This window comes from Mus caroli, unplaced genomic scaffold (assembly GCF_978045245.1).
Source record: "Mus caroli unplaced genomic scaffold, Mus_caroli_1 scaffold_12, whole genome shotgun sequence".
Lineage (NCBI taxonomy): Eukaryota > Metazoa > Chordata > Mammalia > Rodentia > Muridae > Mus > Mus caroli.
The window spans coordinates 34,106,971-34,122,139 of NW_028227267.1; the positions used below are offsets into that span (position 1 = coordinate 34,106,971).

The 15,169-nt window shown below is 43.9% G+C and overlaps 1 protein-coding gene across 1 annotated transcript; it reads right to left on the reverse strand.

The window, feature by feature from the left end:
- Positions 1 to 1,657: 1,657 nt before the first annotated feature.
- Sftpd (surfactant protein D) lies at positions 1,658 to 14,859 on the reverse strand. The gene is made up of 8 exons (XM_021182578.3): positions 14,724 to 14,859; positions 12,524 to 12,722; positions 6,653 to 6,769; positions 6,302 to 6,418; positions 5,859 to 5,975; positions 5,004 to 5,120; positions 3,857 to 3,940; positions 1,658 to 2,141 (listed from the first exon to the last, which is right to left on the reverse strand). The coding sequence occupies exons 2-8, from the start codon at positions 12,717 to 12,719 to the stop codon at positions 1,765 to 1,767; spliced, it is 1,125 nt and encodes a 374-aa protein (XP_021038237.1). The 5' UTR covers positions 12,720 to 12,722; positions 14,724 to 14,859; the 3' UTR covers positions 1,658 to 1,764.
- Between the last annotated feature and the right edge of the window lie 310 nt (positions 14,860 to 15,169).

Consider the following 15,169-nt stretch of genomic DNA (forward strand, 5'->3'; position numbering starts at 1 on the left):
ATCTCAGTTGGACATTGGCTTCACTTGTCTAACCGTGTGAGGCTTGTCTCATAAAACATGGTGTCCTATTTATCTGTCCTGCTGAGGGACTTTGAAGAGGTACTCAGTTTGGGTGGGGAGATAATAAAGAATGGGCATTTCCCTCTGGTCTCTGGGTCAGGAGAGTGAAGGTTCCTGCCTAGAGAAGGGTATTTGTGTCCCTTTTATGGGCTTAGAGCCGACCCAACTCTTCTTCCCATTTCTTGAACACAGGTATAGTTAAAATATGTGTCAAAAATGTATCAAAAAATCAAATCAAAACAAAACAAAACCAGCCCAAATACACAGAATCCAAATATTTACATTATAAGTCATCACAGTAACAAAATTACAAATACGAAATAATTTTATGGTTAAGAGTCACATATAAGGAGCTGGTACTATTAGGAAGGTTGAAAGCACTACTCCAACTATCTAAGGGCAGAAAACAGACATAGACATAGAGCATAAAAGTAAAACTCACACACCTGCTTGCATCCCAAAACTCCAGTGGGGATAAGTCTGTGACCCATTAACCCTACTATCCCAAGTCATTGTCGCCTGAGTCCTCTCCCTTCTCTGAACCTCCACATATGAAAAATAAAGAGGATGGGACTGGAGAAATGACTCAGCAGTTAAGAGTACTTGTTGCTTTTGCAGAAGACCTGGGTTTGATTCTCAGCACCTATATGACAGCTCACAACCATAATCTCAGTTCCAGAGAGTCAACAGACCCACATGTAGTACACACACACACACACATACACACACACACACACACACACACTCATATATATGCATGCTGGAAAAACACTTATACACATGGAATAAATATAAATAACCTTTATAAGTAGATAAGGAGTATTTGCTAGGCTATCTTTGAAACAGAAGGCATAAAATGTTCTGGAACTGTCTGGTAACAGAAGACTTAGGTGAATATGAGCATGGCCAGCCCCTCTTCTTCTACCTCCTTGAGATTACAGATGAGTTTAGAATGGCACAGAGGTCCTTCTCAGCCCCATTGACAGGGCTTTGAAAGAATGTTATCCTAGGTGTTGCCATGACATTGAATAGGGAAACAAATAGATTCCCTGTCAGATCATTCTGCTGGGCTTTCAGGAAACCAGAGGTTTCCAGGCTACCATTGTTTAGTTTGAAGGCATCAAAGAAAATGTCATGACCAGAAATGGCCAGCAGATGGAATATACTGCCAGGATCCAGGAAGATCTCACCCTGGAGTGAATGAGAACTGAGAGTTAGGGCCTGTGTGATCCTGTTAGATGGTGAAGGAGAACAACAGAGATGTAAGAAAAAGTCATCCAGAGACGCCAGGACACCAGAAACCTCAGGCAAGACTGGAGAAAAGCCTAGAGGAGATCGCTCAAAAAGGGTGTCATCAGCCAGGCCAAACATAACTGGAAGTTGGAGAAGCAGCAGGGCGAAGAAGAAGGCATTATGTTCTTTGACAGGTCACAGAGGTGGAGTTTTATCCCCTACAAGTGGTAAAACATGGCTCCTCTTTCCCCTGAGAGTTTTTCAGTATGTGAAGGCAGCTGTGTGTGATACTCTGAGAAATGTATTGTGCAATAGCCCTGCCTTTGGGCTGCTTTCTGTAGAGAACCCAAGCTATACAGAGAACTCAAGCTATACACCTTTTATTAGGATGTTGGCAACATACAGGTCTGAGCCATAGTACACTGGCTAAACTCCTGGCCAAATACTGTCCTGTCTTTTACCTCCAGTGGCTCAGAACTCACAGATAACAAGGCGCTGCTCTCCACAAGCCTTGTCATTCCATTGCCCATTGGTGAAGATCTCCACACAGTTCTCTGCTCCACCATTGTTGTTGGGCTCTCCTGGAGCCCAATTAGAATAGACCAGGGGCTCTCCTGTGGGGTAAGTGAACTTGCCCTCTGTGCCCACATCTGTCATACTCAGGAAGGCAGCTTTGTTGTGGGCTGTGATCAGTTGCTGTATGGCAGCATTCTCAGTAGCAGAACGTGGGGAGGCCAGCTGTCCTCCAGCCTGTTTGCACATCTCCTGGGCATCCTCAAAAGGCTTTTCAGAGTCTGCTGTCCTGAAGATCTTGTCTCCAACACTTCGGCCATCAGGGAACAGTGCAGCTGAAAGAAGATGGAAGGTGGGCTAAAGTTGTGGTAGCCCTTAGATGCCTGTGAGAAATTTGAGCTGGAGTTGGAGCCTTCTCTCAACCTTCTAATGAAGTGTATCGGGGAACCAGAAATGATGAAGCAAAGACTGTGGTCCTAGCACCACAGTAAACTCTATGAGAGAGTGCCATCTTGCCTCATTCACAAGCAAGGGCCCGTAAGCTCAAAGAAGTTCAGTACAAGGCCCCAAGTTGGTAAGATTGTGGGGAGCCTTACTCACTCTGACACCAGAGCTCAATGGATCAGTCTGAGGAGCTGACTCACTGCATCATATACAAGTTGTACATGGGGACAGAGGGTATGGAGACAGGTGGACCCCAGGGTAGGGTGGAAGGCCCCACTGACCAGCTAATATCACTAAAACAGAAAGGTTTAGTAAGAGATCTTGTCTCAAAAAAGACACTATGGAGAGCTAGTGAGATGGCTCACAGGTAAAGGTGTTTGCTTTTTGCTGCACAGCCTGGTGACCTGAGCTCAATCTTTGGAAGCTACATAAAGGTAGAAGGAGAGAACTGAATCCATAAAGTTGTTCTCTGACTTCCACATGAGCACCGTGGTACAGTTGGCCACATAGCCCATGCACATACATATGCATAATTAAAATTTTAAAAATAAAGTATAAAGTGGTAAAGAAGAACATCTGGTATCAACCTCTAGCTTGAACACACACACACACACACACACACACACACACACACACACACACACACACCTACCCCCTGAAACAAAACTATGACTTTTCATGGTAATATTAGTTACTGTGTAGAAATGAACAACTTTTTGTAGGAAATTACTTTTGAGTGTACAGAAGACACAGTGCAGTGAGCCCACAGTCAACCTGGTGGTAGTAACATAGGTTGTCAGCCAGGGTTTGCGCTGTGTGCTACAGTTAAGGAACCGTTAAGGAAATAGTGGACATCGGAGGGTTGGGTAAAGCCCCAGGCTTTCCTGGACCTCCTAGCCCTAGAAGTGCTGGTGAGGGGGTTGAAGTACATTTGAGAGGTCCACGTATTCAGGGGAATAGGGGGTGGGTTTAATTGTGAACCCCAGAAAGGAATCAAGTTGGTTATTAAGACTCTAGCAATGACTATCTAAGAGGGCAAGACTAAGTCACTCTCTCTCCACTTCCTTGACCCTGAAGTAACAAATGACATCACAAAAATATCTGTATAGCGTGCCATACATCTTTCCTTCAGTGTGCACCCATCTCTGTGGCTTTGTGCCCATGCATGAAAGTCAGCAAAAGAAACTAGATACTGGCAAATACTGTGTTCCAATCCTACACTGAAGCTGGTCAGAATCCAAGCTGTACCCTGGTTCACTGTTCTTTTCCTCTGAGTATCTTTAAAAGGATCCTGGGGAAGAGTCTCCATAGGCGCTGTATGGTACCAAGAGCAGCCCTGATCAGGGCCATGTAAGAGTCATGTGCTGTCCCAGGGTTGATCCTTGGTGGACTTGTGTGTCCTACATGAATATTCCCACTCGTTTATTCAAAGTACATAGAAGGACCCAATCTTGATGTGTATGTGTGTTGATAGATGCCAACTGTGTTGTTCAAGCCCCAAGTTCAGCCTTAGACTTAGTTCTTGCTCATTCTCATCCTATACCTAGAGCAAAGCTCAACCAAATAAGCAACCCTAGCTCAATTTTATTTGTATCCAGAAACTCACCTTTCTGATAGTGAGAGAAGGCAGCCTCTAGACGCTGTAGTTTTCCTTTTAAGGCCTCCATCTGCTGGCTCAGAGCAGCACTGTCTATATAGAAGGTAAATAAGGGAAATGACCATGTGGAGATTATGATACAAGCCTAAGGATAAATTGTCCCCGTGATCCAGAAAAAGGGTTAAGGTCAAGGTGGGGAGCTTGTTACTCATAACAAGCTTTACATCTGTAGGCACAGCTGGTCCCTGCTGTGAATGCTTTTCTTTCTTTTCTCAAAAATGCTTTGTTTGTTGGGGGGATTGTGTGTGTGTGTTGTACTTGTTACATGTCTATGCACATGTGTCCCAACAATTCTGTTGGTCATCTTCTTCTATCACCTTATATATTGTGGTAGAGTCTCTCACCGGAACCCAGAGCTTGCTGATTTGACTAGTCTAGCTAGCCAGTTTGTTCCAGGGACCTCACCTCTGACTCTATCGAACTGGGATTGCTGGGAAGCTGTCATGTCCACTCACCATTTGGGGATTTGAACTTTGGGAACTCTGGGTTCATGTCTGCTTGGCAAGCATTTCACCAACCCATCCATCTCCCTAGTCTGTTGTTTGCTTGTTTTCAAGACAGGATCTAATGTAGGCCAGGTTAGCATCCAACTCTGTAAATCCTGCTATAACCTCCCTAGTACTAGGATGACAAGTATGATTCATGACACTCAGATTCTGTGTAGGGATTTCTTATGGTCCCTAAATAAGCCCCTGAACCCCAACTGAGCCTGAAACAGATGGCAGATCAAAGAAGAAGGTATTCTGAGTTGAGATTCAGGAACTATAATGACAATTTGACAGTCTTGGGAAAAGAACAGAAACACATAGTACTTACATAATTCTCATCCACTGGATTGTTAGATTCACAAGGCTAGCCTATAAACCAGGAAGCCAGCTGTTGTCACCTATGTCCCATGGTCAGATGATGAAATTATCTCAATTTGCCTTCCCATATGACTTCGATAGATAGCTAAGCCAGATTATAATTGGCTTTCTTTCAAACTTATCAGCTGACCCCAAGTTCTATTGACCACCCATACTAATGAGATGCTCCTGCCTCGATGAAGAGGGCTACATCCCAGTGCAGGTCCCAGGACCTGAAGCTTCTGGCTTACCTGGAAGCCCGCTTTCACCTTTGATTCCTCTGTCTCCAGGAGCACCTCTGTCCCCCTTGAGTCCTGGGGGCCCCCTGGAACCTGGAGCTCCCTGTGGACCGACAGGTCCAGCAGGTCCTGGAATTCAAGAAGATCTGGCTATGTTGTATGTTTATTTCTGGGGATTTTCACCTCACTGTCTATAATAGTTTATGCTTATCCCACAAACAGACTCTTCACAGAACCCAGACACACGCCCACTATGTGTATGGCTGTCCTTAGCATCTGGCAATCAACTTTATCTGTGTACAACTTCCCTAAAAAAGACTCCCTATGGCTTAAAACATCCCTCTTCCTATGTGTGATTAGTCCCATTGGCTCGACACTCAACCTCCTTAGAAGCAGATTGCCTCCATAGCCCAGGTTTTACTTAAAGGGTAAATTTTGGAAGGGATCTGTGATGGTTTGTATATTCTTGGACCAGGGAGTGGCACCATTTGGAGGTGTGGCCTTGTTGGAATTGGTGTGACCTGGTTGGAGTAGGTGTGTCACTGTGGGTGTGGGCTTAAGATCCTCACCCTAGTTTCCTGGAAGTCAGTCTTCACCACCAGCAGCCTTTGGATGAAGACATAGAACTCTCAGCTCCTCCTGCACCATGCCTGCCTGGATGCTACCCTGCTCCCACCTTGATGATAATGGACAGAACCTCTAAACCTGTAAGCCAGCCCCAATTAAATGTTGTTTTTTATAAGACTTGCCTTGATCATGGTGTCTGTTCACAGCAGTAAAACCCTAACTAAGACAAGATCTAGGCCTTGTCAGCTCAAAGGGGGCACAGTAGAACTCCATCCAGTCCTCCATCTAGTTATCACTCACCTGCTGCCCCAGCATTCCCCGGGGCTCCTTGCACACCAGGGGCACCTCTTTCTCCCTTGGGGCCTGTGGAGCCTTTTGCCCCGGTAGATCCTTGCATGCCAGGAGCACCTACTTCTCCTGAGAAAGGAACAAAAAGAAAGAAATACTGCTAAGAGTGTGTTCAGTTTGCAACATTTCCTCAGCAGTAGGCCTGTCAAACAGAACTACCGGGTTAGATAGGGAGTTGGCAACACTGTTCCTTGCTGCCTAGGGTTCCTCTGTGGAGGGTGATGGAGAAATCCTGTTGGTGTGGAGAGATGTGAGAGAGGTGTACATGCCAAGGTCTTCATAGTGTTATTACTCTGGATTCTTCCTGTCCATCTGACCATGCCTCATATTACACTAATGGCTTCTACTGTCATTCCTCTTTTCTCCCTCCCAGACAAACCACAGCCCTCACCCACCTTTGGGCCCAGCCTCTCCTTTAGGACCTGGTTTGCCTTGAGGTCCTATGTTCCCCTGCTTCCCAGAGGGACCTTCTTTCCCAGCTGGACCAGGAATACCTGGAAGTCCTGGAGGTCCTGGCAGAAAAGGATCAGCCCAGTCAATGACAGTAAATTCCTTTGGAAGTGGGAGCCTAGAAGATGCATGTCAGAGCAGAGGTCAAAGAGACAAAAGTCTACCCTGAAACAACCCTTCTTCAGAACATCCATGTTTTCTCTTCCTGGAACAGGTTCTGTGCCTGCCACTTACACATCCTCATGATAGAAGCAACAGCTGGAGGCACCATCTGAATCCCATGACCCATTGCTCACCACTTAGTCCACGTTCTCCCTTTGGTCCAGGTTCGCCAGCAGAGCCATTCTCTCCTTTGGGCCCAACTGGACCTGTAGGGCCCTGCAACCCTGAGAGCCCCATAGGTCCTGGCAAACCTATAGAAACAAAAGAAATGGACCCAAAATTAGTCCTGTGCTCAGGAGAGACTGATATCTACAAGACGAACTCTCTGGCATCCCTTTAAGGTAATGCTGAGCATGACTTGGTCCTGTGGTAACCCACTAAATAAAAATTAGTGTCTCCACTTAGACAAAATAGACATCCTTGGCTTGGAGGTGAATTCAAGTCAAGAGCTTCACAACCTTTCATGCAGTGTTCTTTCTCCTGCCCCAAGGCCTCTGTGTCAGCAGAAGGCAATCTGCCAACATTGATTGATCAGTAGCAAGAGTGTAGATTTGTGTGCATGCAAGTAAGTATGTGTGCATATGTGAGCGAGTGTGTGGGGAGTGAGTATAAGGAGAGTGAACTACTTCTTTTAAATAAAAAATTGTATCAGATAGATACTAACTTGTTTATTGATATTTATCTACTTGATCATTGTTTATTTGCAAAGAGCCCCAAATGCACAAAGAATAAAAACATAAAAATAAAATTATAGCAAACTGATGAGCTTCTGTGCAATGAAGGAAATACCCAACAGAGTAAAGAGACAGCCTACTGAGTGGGAGAAAGAACTCATCAAACAGTAACCCGACACAGGGCTAGGATCCACAATATGTAAGGAATTTTAAAAACCAACAATGAAAAGCAAGTGATCTAATTTTAAAATGGGCAGATTATTTGAACAGACTTATCAGGAAAAGAAATAAAAGTTAGAAAGTAAATGAAAAAAGAATGTCAGTTTCAGTTTCATTCAGTAGCTATCAAGGAAATATTAATCAAAACTGTAATGAAATTCTATTTTGCACTACTTAGAATGACTTTTATAAAATAAAACAAAAAAAGGGCCAGCTTTGTGTGTGTGTGTGTATGTAAAACCTCCAATAGGTACAGAAATAACAAATAGTTGTGTGGTGTAGATAAAATGGAAGATTTATACAGGAAATGACTTAGTACAGCTGTTGTAGAAAACAGTGTTGGGATTACTAAAAAGAAAATAAAACAACCCCCAAAACTAGAACTATTATGTCTGGCAATATATAGACTTGAAATGCAATCAACAAACCAAAACAATACTTGCACACTTATGCTTATTGAAGCATCATTCACCATAGCTTAAATATGCCAACAGCCTAGGATATGCCTATCAATGGATGAATGCATAATGTGGTATAAATCCACAGTGGGATATTATCCATGCATAATAAAAAAAAACCCATCATTTGTAGAACATTGGTAGATGTGAAGAGCATCATATTAAATGAAAACCAGACACAGAAAGACAAATGCCCCATGTTCTGGCTTTTATGGCTACTAAAACATATGCCAACCTGAATGTAGAATAGTAACTAGTCAAAACAGGTGGGAAGGGGGGCATCGATAACACTAGACTGGTTTGACTAGCTTGCATTGTTGTATGTGTGCTCTTTAAGAGATTCATAACAAACTATGGGGCAGGGATAGCTGTCAAAGAAGAGGAAGTGTAGTATGTTTTTGTCCCCACAGAACCCTACCCAACACACCATATCCTCAGACGAAGCAGAACGAGAAGGGGTTTAGAGACTAAGTCCTATGCAGAGTATTGGAGAGAGAAGAGAAAAGAGATGAAATTCCAGATTTGAAAACAAGAGAAACCAGGCCTTCCCAAGGCAAGAAGTGCAATTAAGATAGGCTGTATTGTAGCCTCCAACAAGCCTGAAGCAGGCTGAGCCAGACCTTCACTTTGTTGCCACTAAGGAGATTACTTAGGGTGGAGCCTGCCTCCCTAGATCACTCTGTTGTTCAGCCACTGTCCCTGCTGCTACCTGCTGGGAGTCGGCCTAGCTGTTCTGGAGTCTACATCTGATCCTACGGGTAGTCACCTGCAGCTGGGCTCCAAGGATGATTTGGTGGGAATGGGCTTCCCCTTTTCTTTATAAAGCATGTCCACCATTAAAAATTTGAGCCTCGATCAGAATACTGTCTTGGTTCCATCTCTCTCTCTCTCCGCCTAGTTTCCCTCTTCTTTTTCAGCTCCAGGCTGCCTCCCAGGCTTGAATCCGGACATGAGACCTGCAGGCCAGCCCCAACACTGTATGTGAATTTTCTGGAAGATTCTAGACTTCCTAGTCTTTCCCATGATGAATCACAGAGAGTTACATGGCAGGGTCACATCACATATCTAGCGACGCATCCTGCTGAGGCAGGTACTCCTTGATTTACCTTAAGCATCTCCTAGCCTGAGGTCTCACTACAGTGACCGACAGATCTAATCCTTGCCCCCACATCACCTGCTCAAGAGTGTCTCTTCTTAGGCTCCAATTGCCCCTTTCAACAAATTCTGGGGACTGGCAGGTATCTAAATCCTCCAAAGAGATGATCAAAAGTGACTAGTGGTTTCTTTGCCCAAGGCCCAACCAAAGAGCAGGAAATATAAAGGGATGAGACCAGTCCCTAGACCACTGTAGGATAAAAAGCACCCAACATTCAATCCCCAGCTTCCTCTGGGATCAAGAGAGAAATAGAGATCTCAGAGAGGGAGCTGCTACATCAAGTCCCATTGTTCTTGTGGCTGCTCCTGGATAAGTCCACTTTGTTTTACCTTAGACCTACCTTCTCTTACACTTTAATCCATTCAGCCTACTTATTCTAAGTGTCATTGGCTTCCTTCTAGCCAACCAAAATGCAAACTAGGACAAGAAACATAGTATTTTTTCCATATGGAGTCTTCTTGTTTTAATTCAAAGCATTATTGAGCTACCAGACAACAGGAAAGGACAGAGAGAGCCTTGGAGCACAGCAGCAGGTGTTTTAAGACAAAGGCATTCTCCAGAGCTCCCTGGGACTAAACCACCAACCAAAGAAAACACATGGTGGGACTCATGGCTCTAGCTGCATATGTAGCAGAGGATAGCCTAGTCGGTCATCAATGGGAGGAGAGGTCCTTGGTCCTGTGAAGGTTATAGGCTCCAGTATAGGGGAAGTTCAGGACCAGGAAGTGTATGTGGGAGTGGGTGGGTTGGTGAGCAGAGGGAGGGAGAAAGGGATACGGGATTTTCAGAGAGGAAACTAGAAAAGGGGATAACATTTGAAATGTAATTAAAGAAAATATCTAACAAAAAAAGCATATAAAAAAGAAATTTGAGTTCTGGAAAAAAAAAAAAAAAGAAAACAGAAAAAAAAAAAAGAAAAAAAAAAAAGAAAAGAGAGAAAGGCATTCAAAGAGACAAGACGTCCTGAGCTTCATGGCTGAACGAACCTGTGTGGAGCCATGGCTGTGGCTATCAGAACTCTGAGACTGTTCTTAGTCAAGCAACAAGTATTCTACATCAACACAGATATCTGACCCAGAGGTCAATAAATGAATATAAATTACATAGAAGGGGATTGCTAGAGATAGAGAAGTTATTTATAGTTTTTTAATGATACTATTTATTGAAATAATAATCTTTCAATTTATTTTATAGCATTGTCATTCAACTTTCTCCTTAAGATCAAGATCTTTAAGATGAAACCTACTTATTAGATCCTGGTCTTATGAACAGAATTTAAGCATTTGGATCCTGTCTGTACTCAATGGAACCTAAGTACCTGAAGAAGCTTATTTCTCCAATGTCTTGTGAGATTTTCATGACTTATACAGCTTTAATGATGGTTGCTCCTTTTCACTAAGACTTGAGTGCAACAGATTACTCGTTCAACAAAGACCTTCCTTGGAGCTTTACATTGAGAACAACTGTTGATAAATTATATTTGACCAGACTTTTTCATATACGTACAGGAGCACATTTTTGGCTCCTATGCCCTCACTCTACCTTTTAGGACTTATTGTATTTTAAGTGTGTTTGGTGTGCATGTGTGTGTGTATGTGTGTATATGTGTGTGTGTGTGTGTGTGTGTGTGTAGGTACCTCTAGAGTTCAGAGCAGGGAGAGTGTCAGTTTCCTTGGAGCTGGAGTTATAGGTAGTTATTGTAAGTCATCCAAAATGAATGGTGTATAAGAAATAAACTCGGGACTGACAAGATGGCTTAGTGGTTAAGAGCTCTTCCAGAGGTCCTGAGTTCAATTTACAGCAATCACATGGTGGCTCACAACCATCTGCAATGGGATCTGATGCCCTCTTCTGGTGTTTCTGAAGACAGCTACAGTGTATTTATAGGCATAAAAAAATTAAACACACACACAAAACCAGACAGAAATAAACTCAGATTTTCTGCAAGAGATGTGTCCCCTCTTAAACACTGATACATTTCTCCTGCTGGAGAGCCTCAGTGTTATGAAAAGTTAGGAAAGTCAGTTTGGACAATTGAGGTTCATGAAAAAGATAGGAAGTCACTATCGCAAAAGGAATGACACCGACAGACCTGTGCCCTTATTTGAAATTTGAGGATGGCAACTGAGATTCTTTGTAAAACCCAGTGTAATATCTCTTAGGAAGACCACCATACTTCAGTAAATTCTAAGATGTCAATTAGTGTTACATGTTACATTTCCAAGGCTGCCCTCTTGCTTTACCTGTATGAACAGTGAAGCCCCTGTCTCTGGTAATGTAAATACTTACGTTAGGTGACCCACTAATTACTACTTGTTCCACAGGAGGCATCCAAGGCAGTATGGTATTGACCCAATGGTAGCATCACAGTGATAGTATCCACAGGAGCAGACAGATTCCTTTGCTTTCTTGACATGTACAGTGGGAGGAAGAAGGTATATGTTGGGGTATCACACATAGGGAGGAAATTTGGGTGAGCTCTTGCCAAAAGACAGAGAACCTGACTTCCAGTTTGGGATCTTATAGCCACCATCCAATTTCTGAAGGCTTGCTGAATTGGAAACATAGTATTTGATCCCATTGAAGCTTCAGCTCAGGGGTAGTGTGTCCCTTCACTTGTGTTGCTTCTTTATTGAGTTCCCCACTCTTGCCCATGAGACTCTGCAGGGTCAGTATTTTGGGGGCTAATTCCTTTGCTTATTAGTCCTACTGGTAAACTAGAGAATACACTAACTTAGTCAGCAGGAACACTGAACTTTGCCCAGAAGACTCAATATAAAATAAAGTCTTTGGCTCCATCATTTGTCAAAGATTATTTGGTAAATATTATTCTCACTTAGAGACACACAAGCTGAGAATTTGTAATACTTAGTAGGTGTCTCAGTTAGAGAGGTAGCTAACAGTCAAGATCTGTTTAATGTAGAAGCCTTTGTTCTTTTAACTTTACCATCCCCCACTTTACCTGTTAAAGAAGACTGGTATGTTCCTTGTGGCTTTTGAAAGGATTAAATGAATTTCCAAGTGAATACCTGAACACAAAGCTGTACAAAGAAACACAAATTCCAATATCCCCTTGTAATGTTTTAAGTGGGTTCTGCCAATAAAATCTGTTTATAAGTCTATGGAGCCTCATTTTTCCCACCACATTTGCAGTGTAGATAAAATATTAAAAACTAATTAACATTCCCCATAGGCACCATTTAATCAAAAGGAACAATTGCTAACTGCTGGAACAGGATAATATCAGGAGTTTATCCATTCTCAGAACAAGAAGAATCCAGGGATCCCAGGGGAGGAGTCAGGTCAGCTGGATTATGAGAGGAAACACATGGTGGGCTAAAAACACACCCTGTCCAAAAAAAAAAATATGTTTGGCAGGAAACATGGACACCAGGGGGAAACTCAGTTCCTAGGAGGAAGAAGTTCATATCCAAGTTGATCCCAGATCACCTGGGGGATCAGGTTAGTTCACATTCCAACCCCCTATTCCCAGCTTACCTGGATCACCCTTCTCACCCCGTGGACCTTCTCTCCCATCCCGTCCATCACGACCAGGCAGGCCATTCTCTGTCGGGCTACACATAACTAGGGTGCAGGTGTTGGGTACTGATCTCTGAGAGAGGGTCTTCATTTCTGCTCCTAGATTTCCCAGGGGCTGTACAAGCAAGACAAGCATGGAGAGAACGGGCAGCATGGCCTGCAGGGATGAGAAAGAGAAAAGAGGCAATGATGGTTCTAGGCTAAGGTTCTAGGTAGTGGCTACTAAGTCCAGAGAAGAGAAACCTTCATCCCCCACATCGTTCCCCATGATGAACACCCAGAGCAATAAGACAGTAAGACTCCAAAAGCAGTTTATGGAGGTAGGTACATGGTCTGGCCTTTGAGGGAATGAATAGCCTGACTAGCACTCTAACACGGGTTGACTTGTTGTGTTCATCTCTGGTGCCCCATGAGAACAGTGGCTGAGTCTAGTGTCCATCACTGAGGACTGTCTCATCCCTGGTCCTCCTTCTATGTTCTAGGACAGCTGGTTTAACTCATTTGAGGCTGAGTCTGCATTCTCTCCCTGGCTTCTGGGATTAGCACCGACATTGAATACCACTGATCCAGAGATGAACCTGGCTCTGAGCACTTCTAGATGCTTATACTGAGTTCAGGCTGGAGTACAGCCACATGCTTGCCAGGCTGTTTGGCATTCCTGGACCAGGCAGAGTCCATATGGAAAGTACTAGAGAGAATGCAGATAAAGAGCTTGAGAGATATTAAGTTGGCAGTTGAACAGACTCAGAGATACCCAGAAGTCTACAATCTGAGAGGGCTCCAGGGAAAAGTTTTGGTGCTGGGGGGGGGGGGCTGGGAACATTCCAGATGGGCTTATTTAGATTGGAGGTTGGTTTGAGGAGGAACCAAGAGAAAACATTTAGCAGAGTATCCATCCAGTCACTGTCTGAGAGGGACATAGTCCGGCTGAGACCTCACTGCAGGATGCTAGACTTTGGTAACTCCCTACACAGGGTATCAAGGTCTTAACTTCTCATGACCAGCATTTTCCAATAGTGACACAAGGCTGATAACTATACACGTCTGGGATATAGGATACAGGGGGCCAAGACCTGAATTATAATAACATCTTTCCTCTCAAGGAAGGAAAGAGCCCATAGGCAGCAGGGTGGCTGAAAACAAAGCCAAAGAGGCTTCTACAATGAGGAAGAGTTTCAGCACAGCTGGGGGTGGATTGCATGTTTGTCAGGTTTCCGGACCTGCTGTTTCTCTACTTGGTGATTCTGTGTTAAATCTTTGTGCTTCTTATTTACAATTGCCTCAGGTCTCTTGGGACTTCCTAGAAATACCTTAGTGAGCTCACAAGCCACTTCTTTACCATTGTTTTAGCAGAGGTTCTGTCCTCAGTACTGAAGGGCAGGCCCAAGTCAGAGCAAGGCCACTGTTCCTTGGCTAGTAGCCATCTTAACTTTGGGGCCCCATGCCTCATTCTGTGGAAGAATCAAGAAAAAGGGCCTTCTGATCTACCATCGGTTCACCTTAGCAATAATGAAGTCTGCAGAGATCAGATCTACAGGCTTCCAGATCTGAGACAGATTAATTAGCTGGAGCAGTGGATGGAGTGTGCAGAGAGAGACACAGCCCACAGTGTGCGTAGCACTCCGTGCTTTGAGAGTAAAAGTTCATTGAGAACAGAAGCTGTTTGTAATGTTGGCTGGCAAATCAGAGGCTGTGAGCTGTTAGGTTTATTGTTTAATAAAGGGTTTAGGCTAAGAGAGAACTCATTTTGTCCTTGTTTCTATGCTTTTGGCACCAGCCTGAGCTTAAAACCCCAGCCTAGGGAAGGCTAGGGAGTTCTTCCTCTATTATTTTTCTTATGAAATTGAGATTCAACCAAAATTCACCTGAGTTCTCCATATAATCTGTGTAGGTCTATGGAATCATCACATAACATGCATCAACACGACTCCATCTCAGAAACCAAATTTTTCTCTGAGTCAAGGAAGGTGACACAGGGACGGGATTCTTTTCCCTCACTGTGTCACTCACCTCCACCCCTCAAATCCCTGGTCCCCATCCAGAACCTAGAACCAGAATCTTATTCCCCTTTCTCAAAATCAGTGGGATAAACAACCCAGATGGACAAAGCCATCTCCACAGGAGGTAGGGAAATAAAATGAGAAGTAGAGGCACTCACAGATTGCTTCCTTGTTGGCCCCAGGAGGTCCAGGTAAATGCACCTCTGTTTGTCAGGCTCAACTATTTATGCCTGCCCTATTTATGCCTGCCCTGTAAGTGGATCTACCCAGCATTGGTCTTCTGAGAAAAGCCACACACACACACACACACACACACACACACACAATTTTTTCCTGTTGACTCACCCACTCTTACTCCACCTACACTCTGGAAACCTGCCTTCAATATACTTAACACTATGGGCACCTGCTACCTTAGCCATGCACGGTCGGGCAGTGAGCTCTACAACCCTTCTGCAGCTCCAGGAGTGAGGAAGTATTCCCAATGCCTGAGTGTTTGAGATGTCCAAGAATCTGAGGTCCAGAGCCCATTATTTTGCACAGTAGCCTACAAAGCTTGAAGAAAAAGAAAAGAAAACCCTCACATTTGCATATCTCCAAAGAT